The following is a 19,596-nucleotide window of genomic DNA, read 5'->3' on the forward strand; positions in this document are numbered from 1 at the left end:
GCAAATAAACCCAAGATGAATTAACAACGAAAATAATCATTAGTTGCCATTTTTGGTCCATTAGTTAACTTTTTATCATTATATATTAGGACGTTGACTCACAATATTACCTATATCATGATACCATCATGACAGTGGGCGGACAATCATGAAAGTCATCCTGATGAGTACCAACAAGTTACTATTCGTAATCAGCAGTGCAATTGTTTAAAACCACTCAGTCCATTGACATTTCTTCTTGATCTCACAATAATTGTTGGATGATTAATGAAATATTGCAAGAGAAGGGACAAGTGTTTTCTTTTCATGGTCCCACACATGAAACACTTCAGTAGTAGCAAGTGTTGATTATCAAGTGGCAATCATCTGGTGTTGACAGGAGCTGATTACAGTTTTGTGAATATACTTTTTAGTGATGATTGACCTTCACATCTTTATGAAGGTGTTAAAACTCTGTTGTTGTTGACTTATATTTTATTCTGCTGAATGTTAAATGAGCAGTGATCGTTGTGTTCCCTCCGTTCCTTTAGCTCCTGGATTTATATTGTAGCTTCCTTTGGTATTTATATAGTTTTTTCTTTAATGATAGGAGTTCAACCCTGAAGAGTTTTACCATCTGCTGGAGGCAGCGGAAGACCACGCCAAGGAGGGACAACTAATGAAGGCAGACATCCCTCGATACATCATCAGCCAGTTGGGGCTGACCAGAGACCCACTGGAGGGTAACAGAAAGAGAAAGAAAATATATATATTACAATGATTTTGTGCTACAAATGTAGCTTTAACAGGAAATACTATATGTGCACTGAAAATAATGTGTAAAGATTTTCATTTAGGCATTAGCTTGTTCTTCGTGGTATTTATAGACTGAGGAATTATCAGTGGTCTCGTTTTGAATTCAAACAAATCACACACACAACAAACAAAAAACCCCTAAAGGAACAGTTTAACATTGTGGGAAATATATGTATCCAATGTTTCCAAGAGTTAGATGAGAAGATTGATACCACTCTCATGGCTGTGCGTTAAATACAAAGCTTGAGCCAGGAGGGGATTAGCTTAGCTTAGCATGAAGACTGAAAGCAGTGGGAAACTGTTAGCTTGGCTCTGTTCAAGTTACAAAATATAACCAATATAACTGTCCATAGAGCCTCTTAGAGAAAGAAAAAAGACGTTCCTTACTATGTAACTGCAGAACTTGCCTGAGAAACATTTCTTCACCATCAACACACATTGTTGTAGTGCAGTGGTCCAACTTTGAACATCCCTTTAAATGATGGATCAGCCTTACTGGTTGTTCAGCATGAGGAGGTCTGAGATGTAGAGCTGGAATGGCTGGATCATTTGCTGTCTGCTGGTGCGGTTTCATGCCTTTCATTAATCATTGTGGCTCAAACTCACATTTCTAATTCACATCTGCTCAGCCGCTCCCGTCCACATCCATCAGGAGCTGTTCATTAGCTGAACGGTTAAATGACCCGGAATGACTCTTCACAATAAACCTCTGCGGGTTTATTTTTGAAGTCATGAAAAATATGGGCCTGCCACCCTTTCTCAGCTTATCTCTGCTAACAATGCGCTACTTGATATCTTGATGTGGCACTTTCTTTTGCACCTACATTGTTATGCATGGCCACACATTAACACCCACGTAGCTGCTCTCACACTCTCATTTCTTTTCTTGGCTCCCATCATAAGATCTTTTCAGTGTCAAAGACAAACCAACAGATTGTCAGCTTAGTGACTTTTATGTTACATGAAGTTAATATCTACAGAGCGACTTTGTAAATGCTTTGCAAAGTTAATTATCTATCAATTATTTCCCTGCTTCAACAAAACAGTGCTATTATCAGTGTATTCTAGCAGCTGTCACATACAAGAGAGGAAGAACACTTAATTTAGCTGCCAATGCTGCTCAATGAAGAAGAAGGTACAAAGTGAGGGGGAGGGAGAGCTGGAGGAGACAAGAAGAAATAATAAGAAGAAGCCATTATAACTCTCATGTTTTTCTTTCTGTGATCTGTTTTTAAAAATGAATTAATAGATGTTTTGTTTAAGATGTCTGAACAACGGCAATTTTTGAATCTGCTCACAGCAGTGTGGGAGGCCTGGTTGTTTTAGCATGACACATGTCTGTTTTCATTTTGACACCAGGTTTGCTTGTTAACTAACATGTTTCTCAACAGAAATGGTGAGCCTTGACAGCTACGACAGTGAGGGTCCACACACCCCAGAGACCGATGACTCAGCAGAGGTGAAGACAGATTAACACGTATTCACAGACAATATGACTGCATATACACACCGCCATTAACACACACACACACACACACACACACACACACACACACACACACACACACACACACACACAGACACACAGACACACACACACACACACACAGACACACAGACACACACACACACACACACACACACAGTTATCAAATCATCAAAAAAATAAGACTTTTCTGGATTTATTTGAAGAAACCTTTGTGTTGATTTGAGTTATATATTTTCTTATGTGTCACCAGGGAAAAGGGAGAGCCATCAAGCCACCGAGTGAAGAAGATTTTCAGAGCATCAAACTGATCAGCAATGGCGCTTATGGGTAAGCAATGGATTGAAACAGCATTGACTCAAAAGCAAATCAAATCCAATGAAGCTATTATGTGTTTCAACAAGAAACAACTTTAATTAACTTTAATGCGCTGTGGAAGAATGGGGGGGAAAACCCTCACAGTAAGTTTCCACGGCCAACAATCATGCTCAACATGACCTTCACGAAGAACTGATAAAAAAAAGTAGTTTTTTCTTTCCTCCATAACTCATCTGGGCACCAGCAGTCCCTTCAGTTTTCACTCTCGGCTCTTCTGTCTCATATTCTCTCCAGTGCCGTCTACCTGGTGCGCCACAGAGAGACACGTCAGCGTTTCGCCATGAAGAAGATCAACAAGCAGAATCTGATCCTGAGGAATCAGATCCAGCAGGCGTTTGTAGAGAGAGACATTCTCACCTTCGCAGAGAACCCGTTCGTTGTCTCCATGTTCTGCTCGTTTGAATCACGGAGACATCTGTGCATGGTCATGGAGTATGTAGAGGGTAAGGGAGTCGAATTTGGTTTGGTTGCAGACTTTAATTACACAGAGGGAGGACGCAAATTTAAAAGGCTTTTATGATTTATGAGACCACTCCAAATGGATGACTTTCTTTTTTTTCCATTCGCCCTTCCTTTTTCTGTGTCATGCGTCTGAGGAAATATTAGATCAAGTTTCTGTTCTTTGCACTTCATTTATTTCATTCTGGATGAAGTGCACCCGAATAGCAAATGATAATTTTGTCTGCTCAGATTCAGGAAAATTAAAGTAAAATGTTGAAGATGATGACTCTTATGTCACTATCACATTGATTCCCAATCATGAAAGTCAAACAAGGTCAGTAGATTCAGGACAGCGTCGTGGCTCTGGCTGCAGCAGCTCTCATGCTATCTGACACACTGAGGCATGCAGGGTAGTCGTGAGTGACTCACGTGTGATGACACTGCCAAATGTGCTTTAGGGGGTGCAAAGGTGGTTTAGAAGCCAAAAAATAATAGAAACATTAAAAATATAATGTTTATACCAAATTATAAGCAAAGTTACACTACAAAAATACTATTATTTTGACTCACAACTACATGTTATGATGCTTTTCTGCCTCATCAGAGTATCAAAAGCCTTCATCCTGCAGACTTATTGGGCTTCAGTGCCATTTGTCTGAATCTATTTTTATTTGATCTTTTTATTGAGTTATCCCAAGATCCATATAAACCTTTTAATCATTCTCATCGGGCTACAAAGTTGTAGCAGAAGGTAATAAAAAGTTAATAGATATAATAAAGAAGTAAGGACCGATAAGGTAAATAAAAATACAAGTATAATAATAGAAAATGAAAAACTGAACTTCATAAATAAAACCAGAATGTGCCTTAATGATACTCAAATCACTTCACAACAAATATTAAAGACAAGATCACATTGAACTAATGATGGTCGTACTGGTGTAATGTGCACATTCCAACTTTCCCATCTTCTCATAAACTTGTCCGGTTGCAGTCTAATAGAAACAGTAATTATTTCCATTCTAAAGATATTATAAACATTGTCAATCCAATCAACGGTAGGTATTTCTGGCTTCAACCACTTTATAGTAATGGCTTTCCTGCAAGTTGCACTTAGAATCCAAAATAGATATCCAACATGAGAGGTAGCATTTTCTATGGCAGGGTGCCCAAATACAGGGTATCTGAATAATGTTCATTCAACATTTCTCAAGTAAGAATACAAACGGTCAAACTATGAAATGGATAAATCCGCTCACACTTAACATTAGGTTGTGGTGTTTCTGTGTTTCTCAGGTGGTGACTGTGCCACTTTGTTGAAGAACATCGGGGCTCTGCCTGTGGAGCTGACCAGGATGTACTTTGCGGAGACAGTTCTAGCCCTGGAATACCTGCACAACTATGGCATCGTCCATAGAGACCTCAAACCTGACAAGTGAGTGTTTAAAGCTGCATTACTCAACATTTGTCGATATTAACACTGGATTAAATGACTGCATGTGATGTGAAAGGCGTCGCTTGTAATAACAAATGTTCATTTATATGCAGTGGTAATGCATTCCAGCTCTAAATATTACAAGAATTTGATATAGCTGTAATGGCACAGATGGTACTGGTAAATAGTTTTTAGGTCTAAGCAATTCAATGAGCATTTAGCCTTGTGGCTACAGCTACACACGCAGGCCACAATATATCTGAGTACCTTAGTTGCCCTTCAGAAAAAGGAGGCAACCTTTTATTCAGCCCCCCTCATGTCTGCTCTGGTCCTCTCGTCATGTGCTCTGAGCCAGGTCCATCTCGGCCTCTTCTGCAGCACGCTAGTCTCATGTGTCCATATCTCTACTTAAGCACCCTCCCCCTGGCATATTATGCAAGACCTGCTGTCAAAAACAATAAATGACAACCTGTGACCATGACATAGCTTTCAAAATATCCACATACTCCATTATATATGGCTTTTATTGCAGTGCACTAGAATGTCTGTTTCCTCTCTCCAAATAGTCTACTGATCACCTCCATGGGACACATCAAGCTCACAGACTTTGGTTTGTCGAAGATGGGTCTAATGAGCCTCACCACCAACCTGTACGAGGGACACATTGAAAAAGATGCCAGAGAGTTCCTGGATAAGCAGGTACAGTACCTGTAACCTAGTGTGTATTGTAGGTTATACAGACACTTTATCACCACATTGTAAAGGAAGAAAGGCTGCAGGCAGACACATTTAATTAGCATCCGTATGAATGAGGGGTGTGTGTGTGTGTGTGTGTGTGTGTGTGTGTGTGTGTGTGTGTGTGTGTGTGTGTGTGTGTGTGTGTGTGTGTGTGTGTGTGTGTGTGTGTGTGTGTGTGATTCTAATACAGGATGTTTGGTGGATGAACAGGCGACTAGCATCTCAGAGCATCTTCTCCAGCCATGCAAACCAACCTGCCAAGTCCTCTGGCAAAATCAATAATATCCAAATGATGACATTGCATTACAATCAATGCTTCCTGTGTAGTCTGAATTAGGGAACCATTATTGATCACCATCTCCATCACAATCATAGTTTTTAGCCATTATAGTTATTGTTTATGCTCTGAATGAAACGTTATAATCAGTCAGTTCATCTGTTTGTCTGCCAGTAATCAACTCACATCTGCGGCTGAAACAGACCGAGGCTTTGCTTTTCATGTTTCTAACGGAGATTCTGGTTATGAGTGTTTCTAATTCCCTCAATGATGATGTCTTTGTTGTATGTACAGCATGTAACCACTCATATACTAGCACAAGTGCATACATTTTATATGCACCTTCAGATCTCCTGAACAGGAAATGATTCCTGAACAACATGAATGTTTGATTATTATTACAACGAAACCTTAAACATGTCATCAATGTGGAACATATAAAAGACTAAACAGAAGAGAACGTTGTTTAACTTTTTAATTTTACTGCTACGACGTTAAATGTCGGACTACTGCCATCTTCAAACTGGACCTTCATTTTGATCTCAACTACACACCTGTAAAGTTGTGTGACTGCATTCTGCACGGTTGCGAAAGCAGTACTTTTTTATATGTCTTACAAAGTATCTGCAAGGGACATTTAAAGAACATTTGAGGGAAATGGACAATGATGAATGCACTCTAAAATTGGATTACATCCCATAACATTTCTAGGATGCCAAAAACGTAATATTGTCAAGCAGCTCAACCCATCTTTCTTTCTGTCCCCCTCTCTTCATTCCTTTCCTTTCTTCCGTTTTCTTCCCTTGCTTATGCCTCCATCACTCAGGTGTGTGGTACTCCAGAGTACATCGCTCCAGAGGTGATTCTCCGTCAGGGCTATGGAAAGCCTGTGGATTGGTGGGCCATGGGCATCATCCTCTATGAGTTCCTGGTGGGCTGCGTGCCTTTCTTTGGAGACACTCCAGAGGAGCTGTTTGGACAGGTCATCACAGGTAAGAAGAAAAGAGTATTTAATTGTGAAGAAAACTACAAACATTTTGGCAATCAAACGCAAACCACAAAAGATGTCTTTCTGGGTTATTGTTTTTCCTTTTAACAAGTGGGTCATAGTAGGTGTAAAACACACTTTTAAGGCTACTACAAAGTTTAGAAAACTAATTGTGTGTGTTTTAAGGATTACTAAAGTGTTCCCATTCTTATCCAGTACCATGCAACTCAAGCATGTGACGTAGTCTGAGCAGAGTTTAAGCTTGTCCATTTTGAACATTGCTATCAGATAATACAATAGTTTTCTTCCGTGTTTAATATTATTTTCTTCCTTTATTGACATGCAGTTATTAAGTGCAATTTTTCACTTTTTTGGATTATGATTTACCTTCTGTTCTTTTATATACTGCAGAAGGAGGCCATTTATTTCCTATTGCTCTCTTTGTTGTCTCTGTTAGATGATATAGTTTGGCCTAAAGGTGATGAAGAACTGCCTGCTGATGCCCAGGATCTCATCTCTGCCCTGTTGCAGACCAACCCTCTTCTGAGGTTGGGTACAGGTACTAACTTTTGCATGTACTTGATATCAGAGCTCTGATCTGCACCTACATGTATGTTTGTGTTGTTATTAGGAATACATAGTGAAATGAATACAGTATGGGCTAATGCTAGTAGTTTGATTTAATCTCAACATTAAGACATTATTCTCCTCTGATATTTTCTTTCCTATCCCTGCCACTAATACTCTTCTGTTGTGTTGGTCTCCATCAACTCTTTCATCTGTCTCTCTAGCAGCTAAATGCTCCGTCATGTTCACTAGCTAGATGTTAGGGTTGTCTGTTTGGTGTTCAGTGATGTGTAGGGTAGCATACATCAGATTTGTAGAAGCTTTTTCACTGAAAACATCTGCCGAAAAACGAGACTGATGCTAGGAGTGAGAGTGAAGCAAAACAGTTACGCTATGGGCCAAAACAATTATCTGAACGCTCCGTAGAGCTGAGGGAAACATCCCATTGGGGTGATAATTCTCTGTAGGTTAGTCACTATGAGACTCCATTTCACATACATTTAGGCAGCTTTAAATATTCTGTCCATCCAAACTGTGTTTTGAGTGAGGCTGGTTGTGTTTGTGCCACCAGGCGGAGCGTTTGAGGTGAAGCAGCACGGGTTCTTCACAGAGCTGGACTGGAACAGTCTGCTGAGACAGAAGGCAGAGTTCATCCCTCACCTGGAGTCAGAGGAGGACACCAGCTACTTTGATAGTAGGTTCCTCTGGATGTATGTGTCTGTAAAGTGCAGCAGTTACATCACTATTAGCTTTATGGGTTGTCTGTCCATAATTTTCTGACACCGTTCAAGTTTTCAGAAATGCAGTTTTCATGTTGAACTGACAGCTCGTATATTTCATCTCCTCTCTCCTCTCCCCTGCCAGCCCGCGCTGATCGGTATCATCACATCAATACGTACGACGAGGATGACACCAATGACGATGAGCCGGTGGAGATCAGACAGTTCTCTTCCTGTTCTCCTCGCTTCAGCAAGGTTTGACTTTGTCTCTCTACCATCCTCTCCTCTTTCATCTCTCTCCTACTCTCTCTGTCACTTGACTCTGTTTTCGTTTTTTCTCACTGTGCCAACCTGTTATATTTTGTCACAAGGCACTCGAGATTATTGACAGGATTGTATGAGGAGGATATATTATACTCATTTTCAGGGACATACTTGCATTTTGTGTTTCTACTATAACATGTTTACATAAAAAACCTAGTATTTTTCTCATACTGGATATACCTGTATTAGCATCTGTCTCTTTAAGCCCCCCTCCCCAATAAAGCCCAGTCTGCTCTGATTGATCAACGTTTTGGGGTCTTCGGGCACATGGGCTGTTGCGTCTCTGCTCCGTCATTGCAGCCGGGGAATGACTTTAACGGCACTTTCTATCTATTGTCTCTATAGTTGTGACATCACAAACTTACAAAAGTCCTGACGGCTCGCTGGAAGGCACAGTTTCTGAATACGGGCTACCGTGGATTGAGCGTAACACCGTTCCTTCTTATTCCTTCTGTCTTCAGTTTCTATTTTAAGCCACACAGAGCCCCACGTACCTTTAATCTCGAGGCCTTGTTTCTACAGATGTGTGTTTAATGACAATCTGTCATCCTTTTCTCACTCACTCTCTCCGTGGCCAACTCTCTGTGACTCTCTCTCTCAGTGTGCCAGCGTTTTCTTCTTGTCACACTTTCTCTCTCGGGTGGGATTTTCTCACCTCATGCTGTCGTTTTTTGTTCTCTTTCAACTCTCTCCCACTTCCGACCACCCTCTCTCTCTCACTTGCTCTCTTTCCATCTGTCTTCCCTCTGTCTCTCACCTGGTCCACACTCTGTGGTTTGGCCTGTGAGATTGTGAAGGAGCTCTTCAGAAAAAGGAAAGTGCCTCATTGAGGGGCTAAATTTCAATTACATTTTAGATGTATTTGAAGTTACGGTAAAGGGCTGTTGAGTGGCCTCGCAGGTGAACAAAGACCTCTGCTGAATACACACACATAATGAGGTCTGCAGCGAACAACACACGTATTTAATTCATTATAATGTATTATTGTAGAGCAGCAATGATGAATTTTTAACAAAAAGCACAGGCGGTTTCAGCTTCTCCAGTTCACTAAAGGCTTTGTACACATATGCAGTAGTACTTCCCCAGACCTGCATACACACTTTAATGTGTACAATTGATTCTTCTTTAAAGAGTTTGACATTTCCTGGTCAGATATACAGGTTTCTAATAATTCTTAATTCTAATACCATAAGTAGCTGTTTTTCTTTGCTTTTATGAACCTTTTATTGTATTTCACATTGCATGAATAGCACCAGCACTTGACTTGTTTTATGTTTGTCATGCTTTATGGAAGGAGAGAGTTCCTGCGGGGGTTTGCTCTTGTACAGAGTTTTTAAACTAGCACTTTTATGACTTTTATCATTTTGTTTTTGTATGAATATCCGGTTTGTCTAACTTTGTGTCTTATTGCTGTTGTGTCTTGTCCAGGTTTCTCTTGAGAATGAGAACCTGTGTCTCAATGAGATTAGCTGTATAAATAAAGGTTACATAATAAAACAAATACCTTGTTCCAAAAAGATTTTCCTCTTGTTGGACATACAAATATATCAAAACTAAACTGAAGAAAATCCTCATGAAAGTAGTGAATAACAGTAGCTCTATATATTAGGCAGATATCAGCCTGATACATAGCACATATCTGATATCTGTAACAAAAGCAAAAATAATATAGTAAAGCTGTAACTACAACTCACCAGCTACATTTTCCCAGAGCTGTTAATAACTACAAACAGACCAAATGAGGATTGATCTGACTGTGTCCCCCTGCAGGTTTACAGCAGCATGGAGCATCTGTCTCAGCTGGAGCAGAAAGCTACGACCTCTGTGTCCCGTCGGGAGCACAAGGGCCCACGGGAGGACAAGGTGACCAAGAGAGAGAGCCTAGGCAGCTTCAGCATGAGAGACAAGAGCTGGAGGACCGGATCCCCCGAGATGTGAGTGGTGGGCATTATTGACTGAGGGGTTGTAGAGGCATGTGTGCAAAGGTAGGGGTGCTCTGTATACGGCTGACATCTCCAACACTCGGCAACTCACACCAAGACAATCTAGATTGATAAATAGAACTTCAGGTAAGAAGAAAAACATGTATTTTTGATTTTGGAGTCTGAACTGTCCCTTTAAGATAGGACTGAGGGTGTTCAGAAGGTGGTTTCCTGAAATGATTTTGTCTTTCAGCAGCCTCGCTGTCACATACCCCAATGTGCCTGAATAACTTTGCTTTCTATCTCACTGACATCAATGTTGACACTTTGAGTCAACAACAGGCATCATATCCCACCTCTGCAAAGTTTGGAAAGTAGGAAAGTGGAATTGGTTGGCTGGTTCATATGACTCACAGAAGCCCAATATGCCTCTGATGTGTCACTTTCCATGATTTGTTGATAATTATGCAAAGGTAGCTGCGTTTCTCACTCACATCCAGTGCTTCATTTTCCAATGAAAACATACAAAAGGATAATTATTTACTTAATTATTTAATGCTACTCTTATTAATGAAAAAAAGAAACCTCTCATTACCTTGCATGAAGACTTTTAGTTTTTAACCTTCCTAAATGAAAGATGAACTCTCATCCTGGACTCATTAAACATAATTCTGCTCTGTTGCTTTGCTTGTCGTGCTTCGGAGCAGCTCACAAAAGGTACAATCTGCTGAGTCCAGACCGCATATTATTAGCTGACACATTGCCGATTGAGAGCATACAGCAGAAACAGATTGCCATTACTTCTCATAATTCCATTTCACCTCAATATTTAGGAAGCATATGTCTGGATTTCAATCTCTCTGCTTTCACATGTTAAATAAAATCAGTTATTTATACATTCTGCATTTATAATGGTTAGAACATTTGATGCAGTGAAGGTGGCTCATCATTTTTTACCAACATATTGGATTTTCACCCACCCATATCAAGTATGAATTATCAGTATCTCGCCAGCTATGATTGCTTTTTGGCTACAGCTCATCATATTAATTCATTTCTTAAATTAAATGTGCCCTGTGGAGTTTACGTGTAAACTAACAAAAGCTACTTTTACATTCAGTGTTACTGAACAAAACGCATGGTGTGATTGATTGCGTTTCTTTCCTCCCGTGGTGTCACCTTGGTGCAGAGTTCAGCACGTTGACCGCTGGGCCACCACTTTGGTCTTGATTGAAATATCTCAACAACTGTTTGATGGATTGCCAGTAGGGCTGCAAAGTCCAAGTGATGTCTTTAAATGTTTTGTATTGTCTGGCAAAATCCAAAGATATTAGGTTTAATTTGATACAATAAAGAGAAAAGCAGGAAATCTTAATTTGTGAGAGGATGAAAACAGCATTTCTGTCGTTTTTACATGACAAATTACTTTAACGATTAATGGATTATCAACATAATTGGCTATTTATTTTCTGTTGACCTACTAATTGATTATTCATCTAATAGTTGCAGCTGTGATTGACATGTCATTATGTACAGACATTCATGATCCCCAGAGGAATTCTGCTGATTTAGGTGATATCATGGCTCTTAGTTTCTTACAGAGAGAACACTGTTTGTATTTTCTTATATGACTGTGTTTCTGTGTCCTTCTCTTACAGGAAGCGCCTGTCTTGTTCAGAGTCCCTCTACATGGAGGGGGATGCGAGCCCTCCTCTTGGTGCTCGCCGACGCTTCTCAGCACTGATGGATACACATCGTTTTGCCTCGCCCCTAGACGGTGAGCCAGACTTCCTGTCCCGCCAGGCGCCCATCAAGGTCCGTGGAACCTCACTGGATGGGACGAGTGTCCCCTCACCGACCCTCCTGGAGCAGAGGAACAGTCTGAAGGAGATCAACGGAGCAGGTGTGTTAGTATCTGACGTAGTGAACGGTTATGGGGGTGGAGAGGGAATAGGACCAGAAATGAGTGAGAGGGAGATAGGGACATAATAAAGCAGACAGAGAAAGCAAGGGGGTGGTAAAGCCGCCTGTAATACCTCATCAGATGACTAATGCTGAGTCAGTGGGCAGCTGGACAAATTATAGCATTACTATTTTCACATCTAAATGCTAGTTTAAATTTAAATAACTATATATATATATCCTCATAGACAAATCCCCTCGACATGGAGAGACACCAGGAGTTACCACGGCCATCGCCACATTATCCTCAGGTCCTGCAGCAGCCAGTCATGACGTGATCACTCCCCTGTATGACCCTCTGGGGCCCCGGGCCACCAATGACCTGGTGCTCCGCAGGGCGCGCCATCAGCATTTGTCTGGTGAGGGAGAGAAACGTAACTCCAGGGCTGGAAACAAGGTCATCAAGTCAGCCTCTGCCACTGCCCTGTCTGTCATCATCCCATCAGGTGAGCTGCACAAAAGAAAGACTAGAAATCCTGTTGGAAGTATTAGTTTGTGGCACACTAACACAGAATCTCATTTGTCTCCAGTGGAACAGCATGGCGGCTTCTCTCCGCTGGCCAGCCCCATGTCTCCCCACTCTTTCTCCTCCAACCCCTCGTCCCGGGACTCTTCACCCAGCAGAGACTTCTGCCCGGCAGTCAGCGCGCTGCGCTCTCCTATCACTATCCATCGCGCTGGAAAGAAGTACGGCTTTACTCTCAGGGCCATCAGGGTCTACATTGGAGACAGTGATATCTACAGCGTGCATCACATTGTTTGGGTAAGAAATTATTTGGAGATGTTTTGTACTAGAGCTGAAGTCTGTGACATCACATAATGAGGGACGGCTTGTGCTGTGACTTTTGAGTGTGCTTTTTAAAGTTCACGCAGCATTAAAAAGGATCAGTGAATCAAAAGTGCAAAAGAGGATGAGATGTCTGCAATATCTAAAACTGTAGAGGAGTTAATTGACTTCACATTTCAACAGTTAAATATGTTGTAAGATCAGACATAACCTAATAACTAATAACATAATCTACTGGCATGTGTTTTCTCTTTACAAGTTAAATATGTTGTATTTATTATATAATAACAAACATAACAAACTATTATTTATAGCCAAAATAAGGTAAACAATCATTAATGCTTTCCTCAAATCTGACACAAATGTAGACCGTATGAACTGGAAAGGTTCAGGCTTATTTTAGGGTTAATTGTTGTTCAGTCTTTCAAACTACTGTCTAAGATTAAAACACTGCACTCTGAATGTTTGCATGTAAGTGATTTTGCCCTGTTATGAACTTGAATGTTTTGTGTTACTTGGCAGCATGTGGAGGACAGCGGCCCCGCCCAGGAAGCTGGCCTGTGTGCCGGTGACCTCATCACCCACGTCAACGGGGAGTCTGTCCACGGTCTGGTCCACACTGAAGTGGTAGAGCTCATCCTCAAGGTAGGCAGCATATTTATTCTCAGTTGTACTGTATATTAGATATATCAATATTTCTGTGTAATTCTCCCATGTAACTCTGAGTTCATAATTATAAGGTTCAATGTAGAAATGATTTAATGTCATTGATCTGTGTAGAGTGGAAACAAGGTGACGGTGACGACCACGCCTTTTGAGAACACCTCCATTAAAGTGGGTCCTGCCCGCAAGGCCAGCTACAAATGTAAGATGGCCCGACGAAACAAGAGGACCATGGGCAAGGACGGCCAGGACAGGTAGTTGATTCTCATTGTAACTGGACAACACAAGTTTTACTATGCTTCAGAAAATGGTAATAATGGCAAAGCCACTGGTATATAACTTAAGTGTCAAATGTATTAGCATAAAATCTACTTGTACTTTCTCTTCTTTGTCTGTCTGTTCTGCAGTAAGAAGCGTAGCTCCTTGTTCCGTAAGATCACTAAGCAGTCCAATCTGCTGCACACCAGCCGCAGCCTGTCCTGTTTGAATCGCTCTCTGTCCTCCAGTGAGAGTCTTCCTGGCTCCCCAACTCACAGCTTGTCTGCCCGGTCCCCGACTCAGGGCTACCGCTCCACCCCTGAGTCCTCATACCTGGGTAGGACACTGGAAATAAACGATGCACATAAAAGTGTTCAAATACAAATGGTCTGAGATCAATTCACATTACACATATTTGTTTAAATACTATACACTATATGCAGTTATAACAACTAGACATACTTATAGAAAATAGAATTGGAAGCTATCCAAATTGACTTCCAAAACACAGCGTATGGCTAGGAGAGTGAGACAGAAATTGTACAAGCCCTAAAAGCGCAATTCTCTTTACTCTTAAATTAAAAGTTTTGTTCTTTTTATCTTAATTGATCTTTTCTGCTCTCTGTGTTCCTTTAGGTGCCTCCTCCCAGAGCAGCTCTCCAGCCTCTAGTACTCCAAACTCCCCCGCTCCCTCTCAGCACATGAGGCCCAGCTCTCTGCACGGCCTCTCCCCTAAACTCCACCGCCAGTATCGCTCTGCCCGTTGTAAGTCTGCAGGTAACATCCCCCTGTCCCCGCTCGCCCACACACCCTCCCCTACCCAGTCTTCGCCTCCACCGTTGCCTGGCCACACTGTGGGGAGCTCCAACACCACGCAGTCCTTTCCTGTGAAGCTCCACTCCTCGCCGCCGGTGGTCCGTCCCAGGCCCAAGAGTGCTGAACCCCCTCGATCACCTCTTCTCAAACGGGTGCAGTCAGCGGAGAAGCTAGGCTCGCCTCTGATCCAGTCTAGTTCTACAGGAGGGCTGGGGGGTCCGCTGAGGAAGCACAGCCTGGAGGTGCAGCACTCTGAGTACCGTAAGGATGCCTTCCTCTGTGAGCTTGGCCTCCAGAGCCTGTTGGAGACAGATGGGGAAAACTTCCCTCCTAATCCTCCACCCCTGCCCTCATCCTCTACAAGCCCAGAGACTGGTGTGCTGAAGCCTGTGAGGAGACTTGGGAGACAGGAGTCACCACTTAGCAGGGATACGCTGCTGGCTGGGAGGGAGAGGGAAGAGAGGGAGAGAGGAAGGGAAAGGGAGAAAGAAAGGGAAACTGATACAGGGACAGTCCTGGCGAGATTGGGTCGGCTTGGAGCAACAGTATCCCAATCATCCTTAACAAGAAAACCTCATACAAGTGATCTGCCCTTTAGCTCGCAGGCTGGCCAGAGCTCCAGACTAAGTGCAGAAACCACTAAAGCTACAGCTTCCAACTCCCCTCCCAAAACGACAGGAATTCTAGGTGGTCAGAAGGGACTTGAAAAGATCTCCCAGAGTTTGGCAGATTTGACTTCAAAACAGCAAGATCACATGGCAGTTAAAAGTGTGTTATCTAATAGTAAAGATCCCCAGGAGCAGCTATGGGGCAGAACTGAACCAAAGCAAGAAGGAGACAACAAGAGCAGGCCCGGTTTACTTGGTGCTGCCTTCACCAGGAGCTCTGCTTCTAGTCCTGATAAATCCATCGGCATCAACGCGACAGTGAAAGCGGGTCCTCTCAGCATTAACAAAATCTTTAAACCATCAGGTATGGGGGATAGCCTGAGAAAGGCTGGAGCAGAGAGCATTGACTCGAGGACTCCAGACTTCGGCTCCAAAAGCCCCAAACTCCTAGCTCGCGTTCTCGCTCCCGCCGTCCCCCCACATGGGCAGCCACTCTCGCTTGGCAAGGTGAGGCAGGGACTTGGTCCTGTCAACTGCTACCGGGGAACCCTTGACTGGGAGGACAAATGTCGCCTGGAGGTGGTAGAGGAGCATTCGCCTTCTCCCTCTCCCTCCCCGACTTCTGTCGCTCCCTCCCTCTGCGGACCTTCCCTCTGTAAGTCGCGGCCTGTCTCCCCTGGCGACAAGACAAGCTTTGTCAGCCAGCTGACCACTGTGGCCAAAAATGTCCTCGGACCAATAAAGCTTGGCTCCCAGGAAGCGTCCAAGAGCAAAGACCAGCAGACTAAGGCAGCGGAGGAGAGGCACGGAGGCATAGTAGGAAAGTCTGACACTCCTGCTGGAGGTCGAGTGGTTGTTGGGGCTGCAGTGGTGACCCAAAGTCCTGCTGGCTCACCACTAGAGAGGGCTGCAACAGGTAGCAGCCAGTCGAAAATGTGACCCCATGGGGTCCCTAAATGGGACTTTAGTAAAAAACAAAATAAGAAAATAAAAAAAGATGCCTTTTTTGGATGAACACCGCAACAGAAGTCAAGCACTTAAAAACAATGAACATTCCAGTTTCAGAGTATATAAAATATTATTTATTGATTCCAATCATTGACTGATTCTAACTTAAACCCAGGAGAGAAATAATCTACTGTTAAGGTGCATTATCTGTTGATTTTCTATTATAAAGTATTTAATAAGAAGACTCTTAATGTAATGTGGAACACTTTATCAGATGTATATGTGTGTGGGTCTATGTGAACGCATGTCATATGGTATGTACTGTACATCTATTATAGGGACAAGAAGGTCAAAAAGTGCTTTACCGATCAAAACATGCTGAAAACTGTGAATACCAAATCCAGTCACTCTATTCATGTCTTTTAACCTGCCCTTTGTTCTTTTACTGCTCATCAAACAGGACAATGATGAACTGAGTCACAGTCAAATTGTAATTTTGCATCGAACAACACAACTGACACGCAGCCTCAGTTTGGCTTCAGCGGGAAAAGCAAGCAACAAGATGATTAAGCTAATTTTCTTCTTCATCCAGCAGTTTACTGAGTTGCTGTGCACGGTCAGACAAAACCAAAGCAGGCACTCTGTCAGTGGATGTCACGTCAAGCACTGTCTAGCTCTGTCTGTCGCAGGGGATGTGTGTGTGTGTGTGTGTGTGTGTGTGTGTGTGTGTGTGTGTGTGTGTGTGTGTGTGTGTGAGAGTGTGAGTGTGAGTGTGTGAGTGTGAAGCCACCTTGGGTCTATTTCTGGTGGTTCTTGAAGGCTGTGTCCTTCTGCAGAGGAAAGCATGTTTGACAGAGCTCAGGCTCAGCGCTTATCTCCCCTTCACAGGAGGGCTACCACAGCCCTTTTCTCCACATGCCTCCGACTGCAGCCGACACATAAACACATGTACACACACTCACATTACCACAGGAGGCAGCAGTGTCAGCAGCTAATTTTCATGCATTTAAAACCGTGGTCCATAAATTGGGACATGAGTGTGTTTGCGCGTGAGTGAGTTAAGAAGTGTGTGAGAATGTGTGTGTCTTTTCAAGGAGTAATTTTACTGAAGCAAGGGACATCATGACAAAAACTGGCAGCAGAACCATGCAGTAACAGTTACAGGCTTTGCTGAACTCTGCTACTGTATTAACAAATCACACAGGCATAGTGATGATAACTTGTGTGGATATTTAAAAAAAGAAAAAAAAGAATTGTAAGCACATATATAGTGAATCCATATGTTGTTTTGAGCCAAAACAGGAAAAGCAGGCAGTCATGGATGTAGCATAATGTCATGTGTTTGTTAAAGGGCTCTATAGCTAAGGTAGGGTTTGTGGATATGGGCATGGTACAGTATATCACACAAGTTTATCTGCAGTATAATCAGAATGACTGTATTAGATTGTTAAGTAGTCAGGATTGATCCATGTAACGCTCACATTGTGCTATATAACATACTGATAAAGGTTTTTGAATCAATAATCTCCGTAAGAGTGCTGAGAAGGATAAAATGTTCTCCGGAAAAACAACTTGTGCTCTTCTCCCACTGGTCGTATTAATCTCCTCAGTAATTCATTCTCAGTAACTATCCAGTGTACATAATCTTATGCAACTCATGTTCAGCTGTGTGTGTCGACATGTCACAATACTGCTACTAGCTGATTTATGGAAGAAAGTATAGGTGTTAAATCATTTAATCCATCTATGATTTGATACGTCTCACAACAGTACTTTGATTAAAACAACTTTGATTCTTCTAAGCTCTACAAATGTAAACTGATTCAACCAACAACAGCAACTTCACACAGAGGCAGAAGTTCAAAGACTGAAATTAATTTTCTAGTCTAAAGTTTGTTCTCCAACTGTTTTACGTCAGGTACTAAATGTGCAGTTGTGCTGGGAGCGGTTGCTGATTGTTTTACACCATCTGTCGGAAAAACTAAAAGAATGAGCTGGAAGTGGCTAAAAGCTATGCACAGCCACAAAGTGGGAAGTTGATTTTTGTGGTATTGGCTTATCTTTTAACAAAAGCAGTGATTAATACAACAACACATTTCTTAATGCATCTTTAACACAATATATATTGATTTAAACGTATTTAAAAGGATGCTGTTAGTATTCCATCCTTGAATCTAACAATGATTTTACATTAGCAAGGCACATGCACTAACCAGTTTCTTTTTTCATTTGGCATTGTACTCTACTGCCCTCCAGTGGTTCAAAAACATCCACTGTTAAACATGTTTCCATAAAATGTTAATTTCTGTAACGAAGCCAAGACCACTAAAATACTGCAGAATGGATGTTATTAGCCATAGGGTTACTGAATATGCATTTATGTTTTTAATGATAAAATGTTTGCAGTAATTATCAAATGGACACTTGAAACATGCATTTATTCTTTTTCTGTTGTGTTCTTCATGTGACTGTTAATTATATCTTCTGGAATAGGGATTTACATTTTTAATATAATATACTGTCTTATATATTCGACTGATAGGAAGGACTTCTTTTATATCTTGATGTAATAAATGAGTCATCAGGTCAGCTCTGATCACCTGATTAGAAAACTAACTGTAATGTAATCTTATACAGCTATTATGCCCACTTTCAGGCCTTTTCCCAATCAATGGTGTCTATGCTAGTGTTACATGTTCGAGAATTTCTTTTTTCTTTTTGTGATTGACAGAGAGTAGTATAAATGCACTTTATTTGAAAGAAAAAAAATCTTCATTTGCTGGTATTATTCGTAAGTTACTTCGAAGAAAATATACTCTATACTAATATGGATTCTACAAATAAACACAAAAGTCCTAGTATAAAAACATTCCACATTTCTCTGTTCACTGAAAGTGTATTTATTTGTACCATGGGGCATTTTTGTTTGTGATAGATGTGATTCAAATGCAGACACCTGAAGTGCAGTATGTGGAATAAAATTCTGAGATTTGTTCCAAAACTCTTTTGTGTCTATAATCTTTAATACAAATACTACAGCAACCCTTATATTATCTAATCACAGTAACACCTTTTGGGCTACACAAGCAGGTCATATTAAACTCAATAATGAGTTTACAGCTAAAACAAAACCTAACATGTCATAGCAGATGTAACAAATAAAGTTGATTTGGTGTGTACATTTAGCTTTATCCGTTGGTATTGTCTATTGTGGCTCAAAGGCATGGCTAACCGGCGTCTTGCAAGGTGAAAAAAAACAATTATTATACATTTTTCCTTCTATAACAAGTTGGAATGTCACATGTGGAAAAGGCCTCATGAGGTTATTTAAAACCTGGTTATATACAATCTTTTCAATCAACATTTACTAAAATATTGGACAAATGTAGCACCAATCACTCATATTACAAATCATACATATATCTATACAAACACATTGCATTAATTAAGTTAATTAATTAAGTTATAAGAATTTACAAATAAT

The 19,596-nt window shown here is 41.4% G+C and overlaps 1 protein-coding gene across 1 annotated transcript in view; it reads left to right on the forward strand.

Moving 5' to 3' along the window:
- mast1a (microtubule associated serine/threonine kinase 1a) overlaps positions 1-19,107 on the forward strand; it is a 46,411-nt gene extending 27,304 nt beyond the window's left edge. Inside the window, exons 9-26 of the mRNA XM_029433975.1 lie at positions 590-722; positions 2,187-2,254; positions 2,535-2,611; positions 2,894-3,102; positions 4,397-4,535; positions 5,102-5,234; positions 6,377-6,542; positions 6,996-7,097; positions 7,677-7,799; positions 7,970-8,079; positions 9,919-10,082; positions 11,729-11,973; positions 12,221-12,478; positions 12,563-12,795; positions 13,342-13,464; positions 13,600-13,736; positions 13,890-14,077; positions 14,377-19,107. Coding sequence (XP_029289835.1) covers positions 590-722; positions 2,187-2,254; positions 2,535-2,611; positions 2,894-3,102; positions 4,397-4,535; positions 5,102-5,234; positions 6,377-6,542; positions 6,996-7,097; positions 7,677-7,799; positions 7,970-8,079; positions 9,919-10,082; positions 11,729-11,973; positions 12,221-12,478; positions 12,563-12,795; positions 13,342-13,464; positions 13,600-13,736; positions 13,890-14,077; positions 14,377-16,103 — 4,335 coding nt within the window. The 3' untranslated portion in view covers positions 16,104-19,107. The remainder of the gene's footprint in view (positions 1-589; positions 723-2,186; positions 2,255-2,534; positions 2,612-2,893; positions 3,103-4,396; positions 4,536-5,101; positions 5,235-6,376; positions 6,543-6,995; positions 7,098-7,676; positions 7,800-7,969; positions 8,080-9,918; positions 10,083-11,728; positions 11,974-12,220; positions 12,479-12,562; positions 12,796-13,341; positions 13,465-13,599; positions 13,737-13,889; positions 14,078-14,376) is intronic.
- Positions 19,108-19,596: the final 489 nt, after the last annotated feature.

Source organism: Cottoperca gobio, chromosome 1 (assembly GCF_900634415.1).
Source record: "Cottoperca gobio chromosome 1, fCotGob3.1, whole genome shotgun sequence".
Lineage (NCBI taxonomy): Eukaryota > Metazoa > Chordata > Actinopteri > Perciformes > Bovichtidae > Cottoperca > Cottoperca gobio.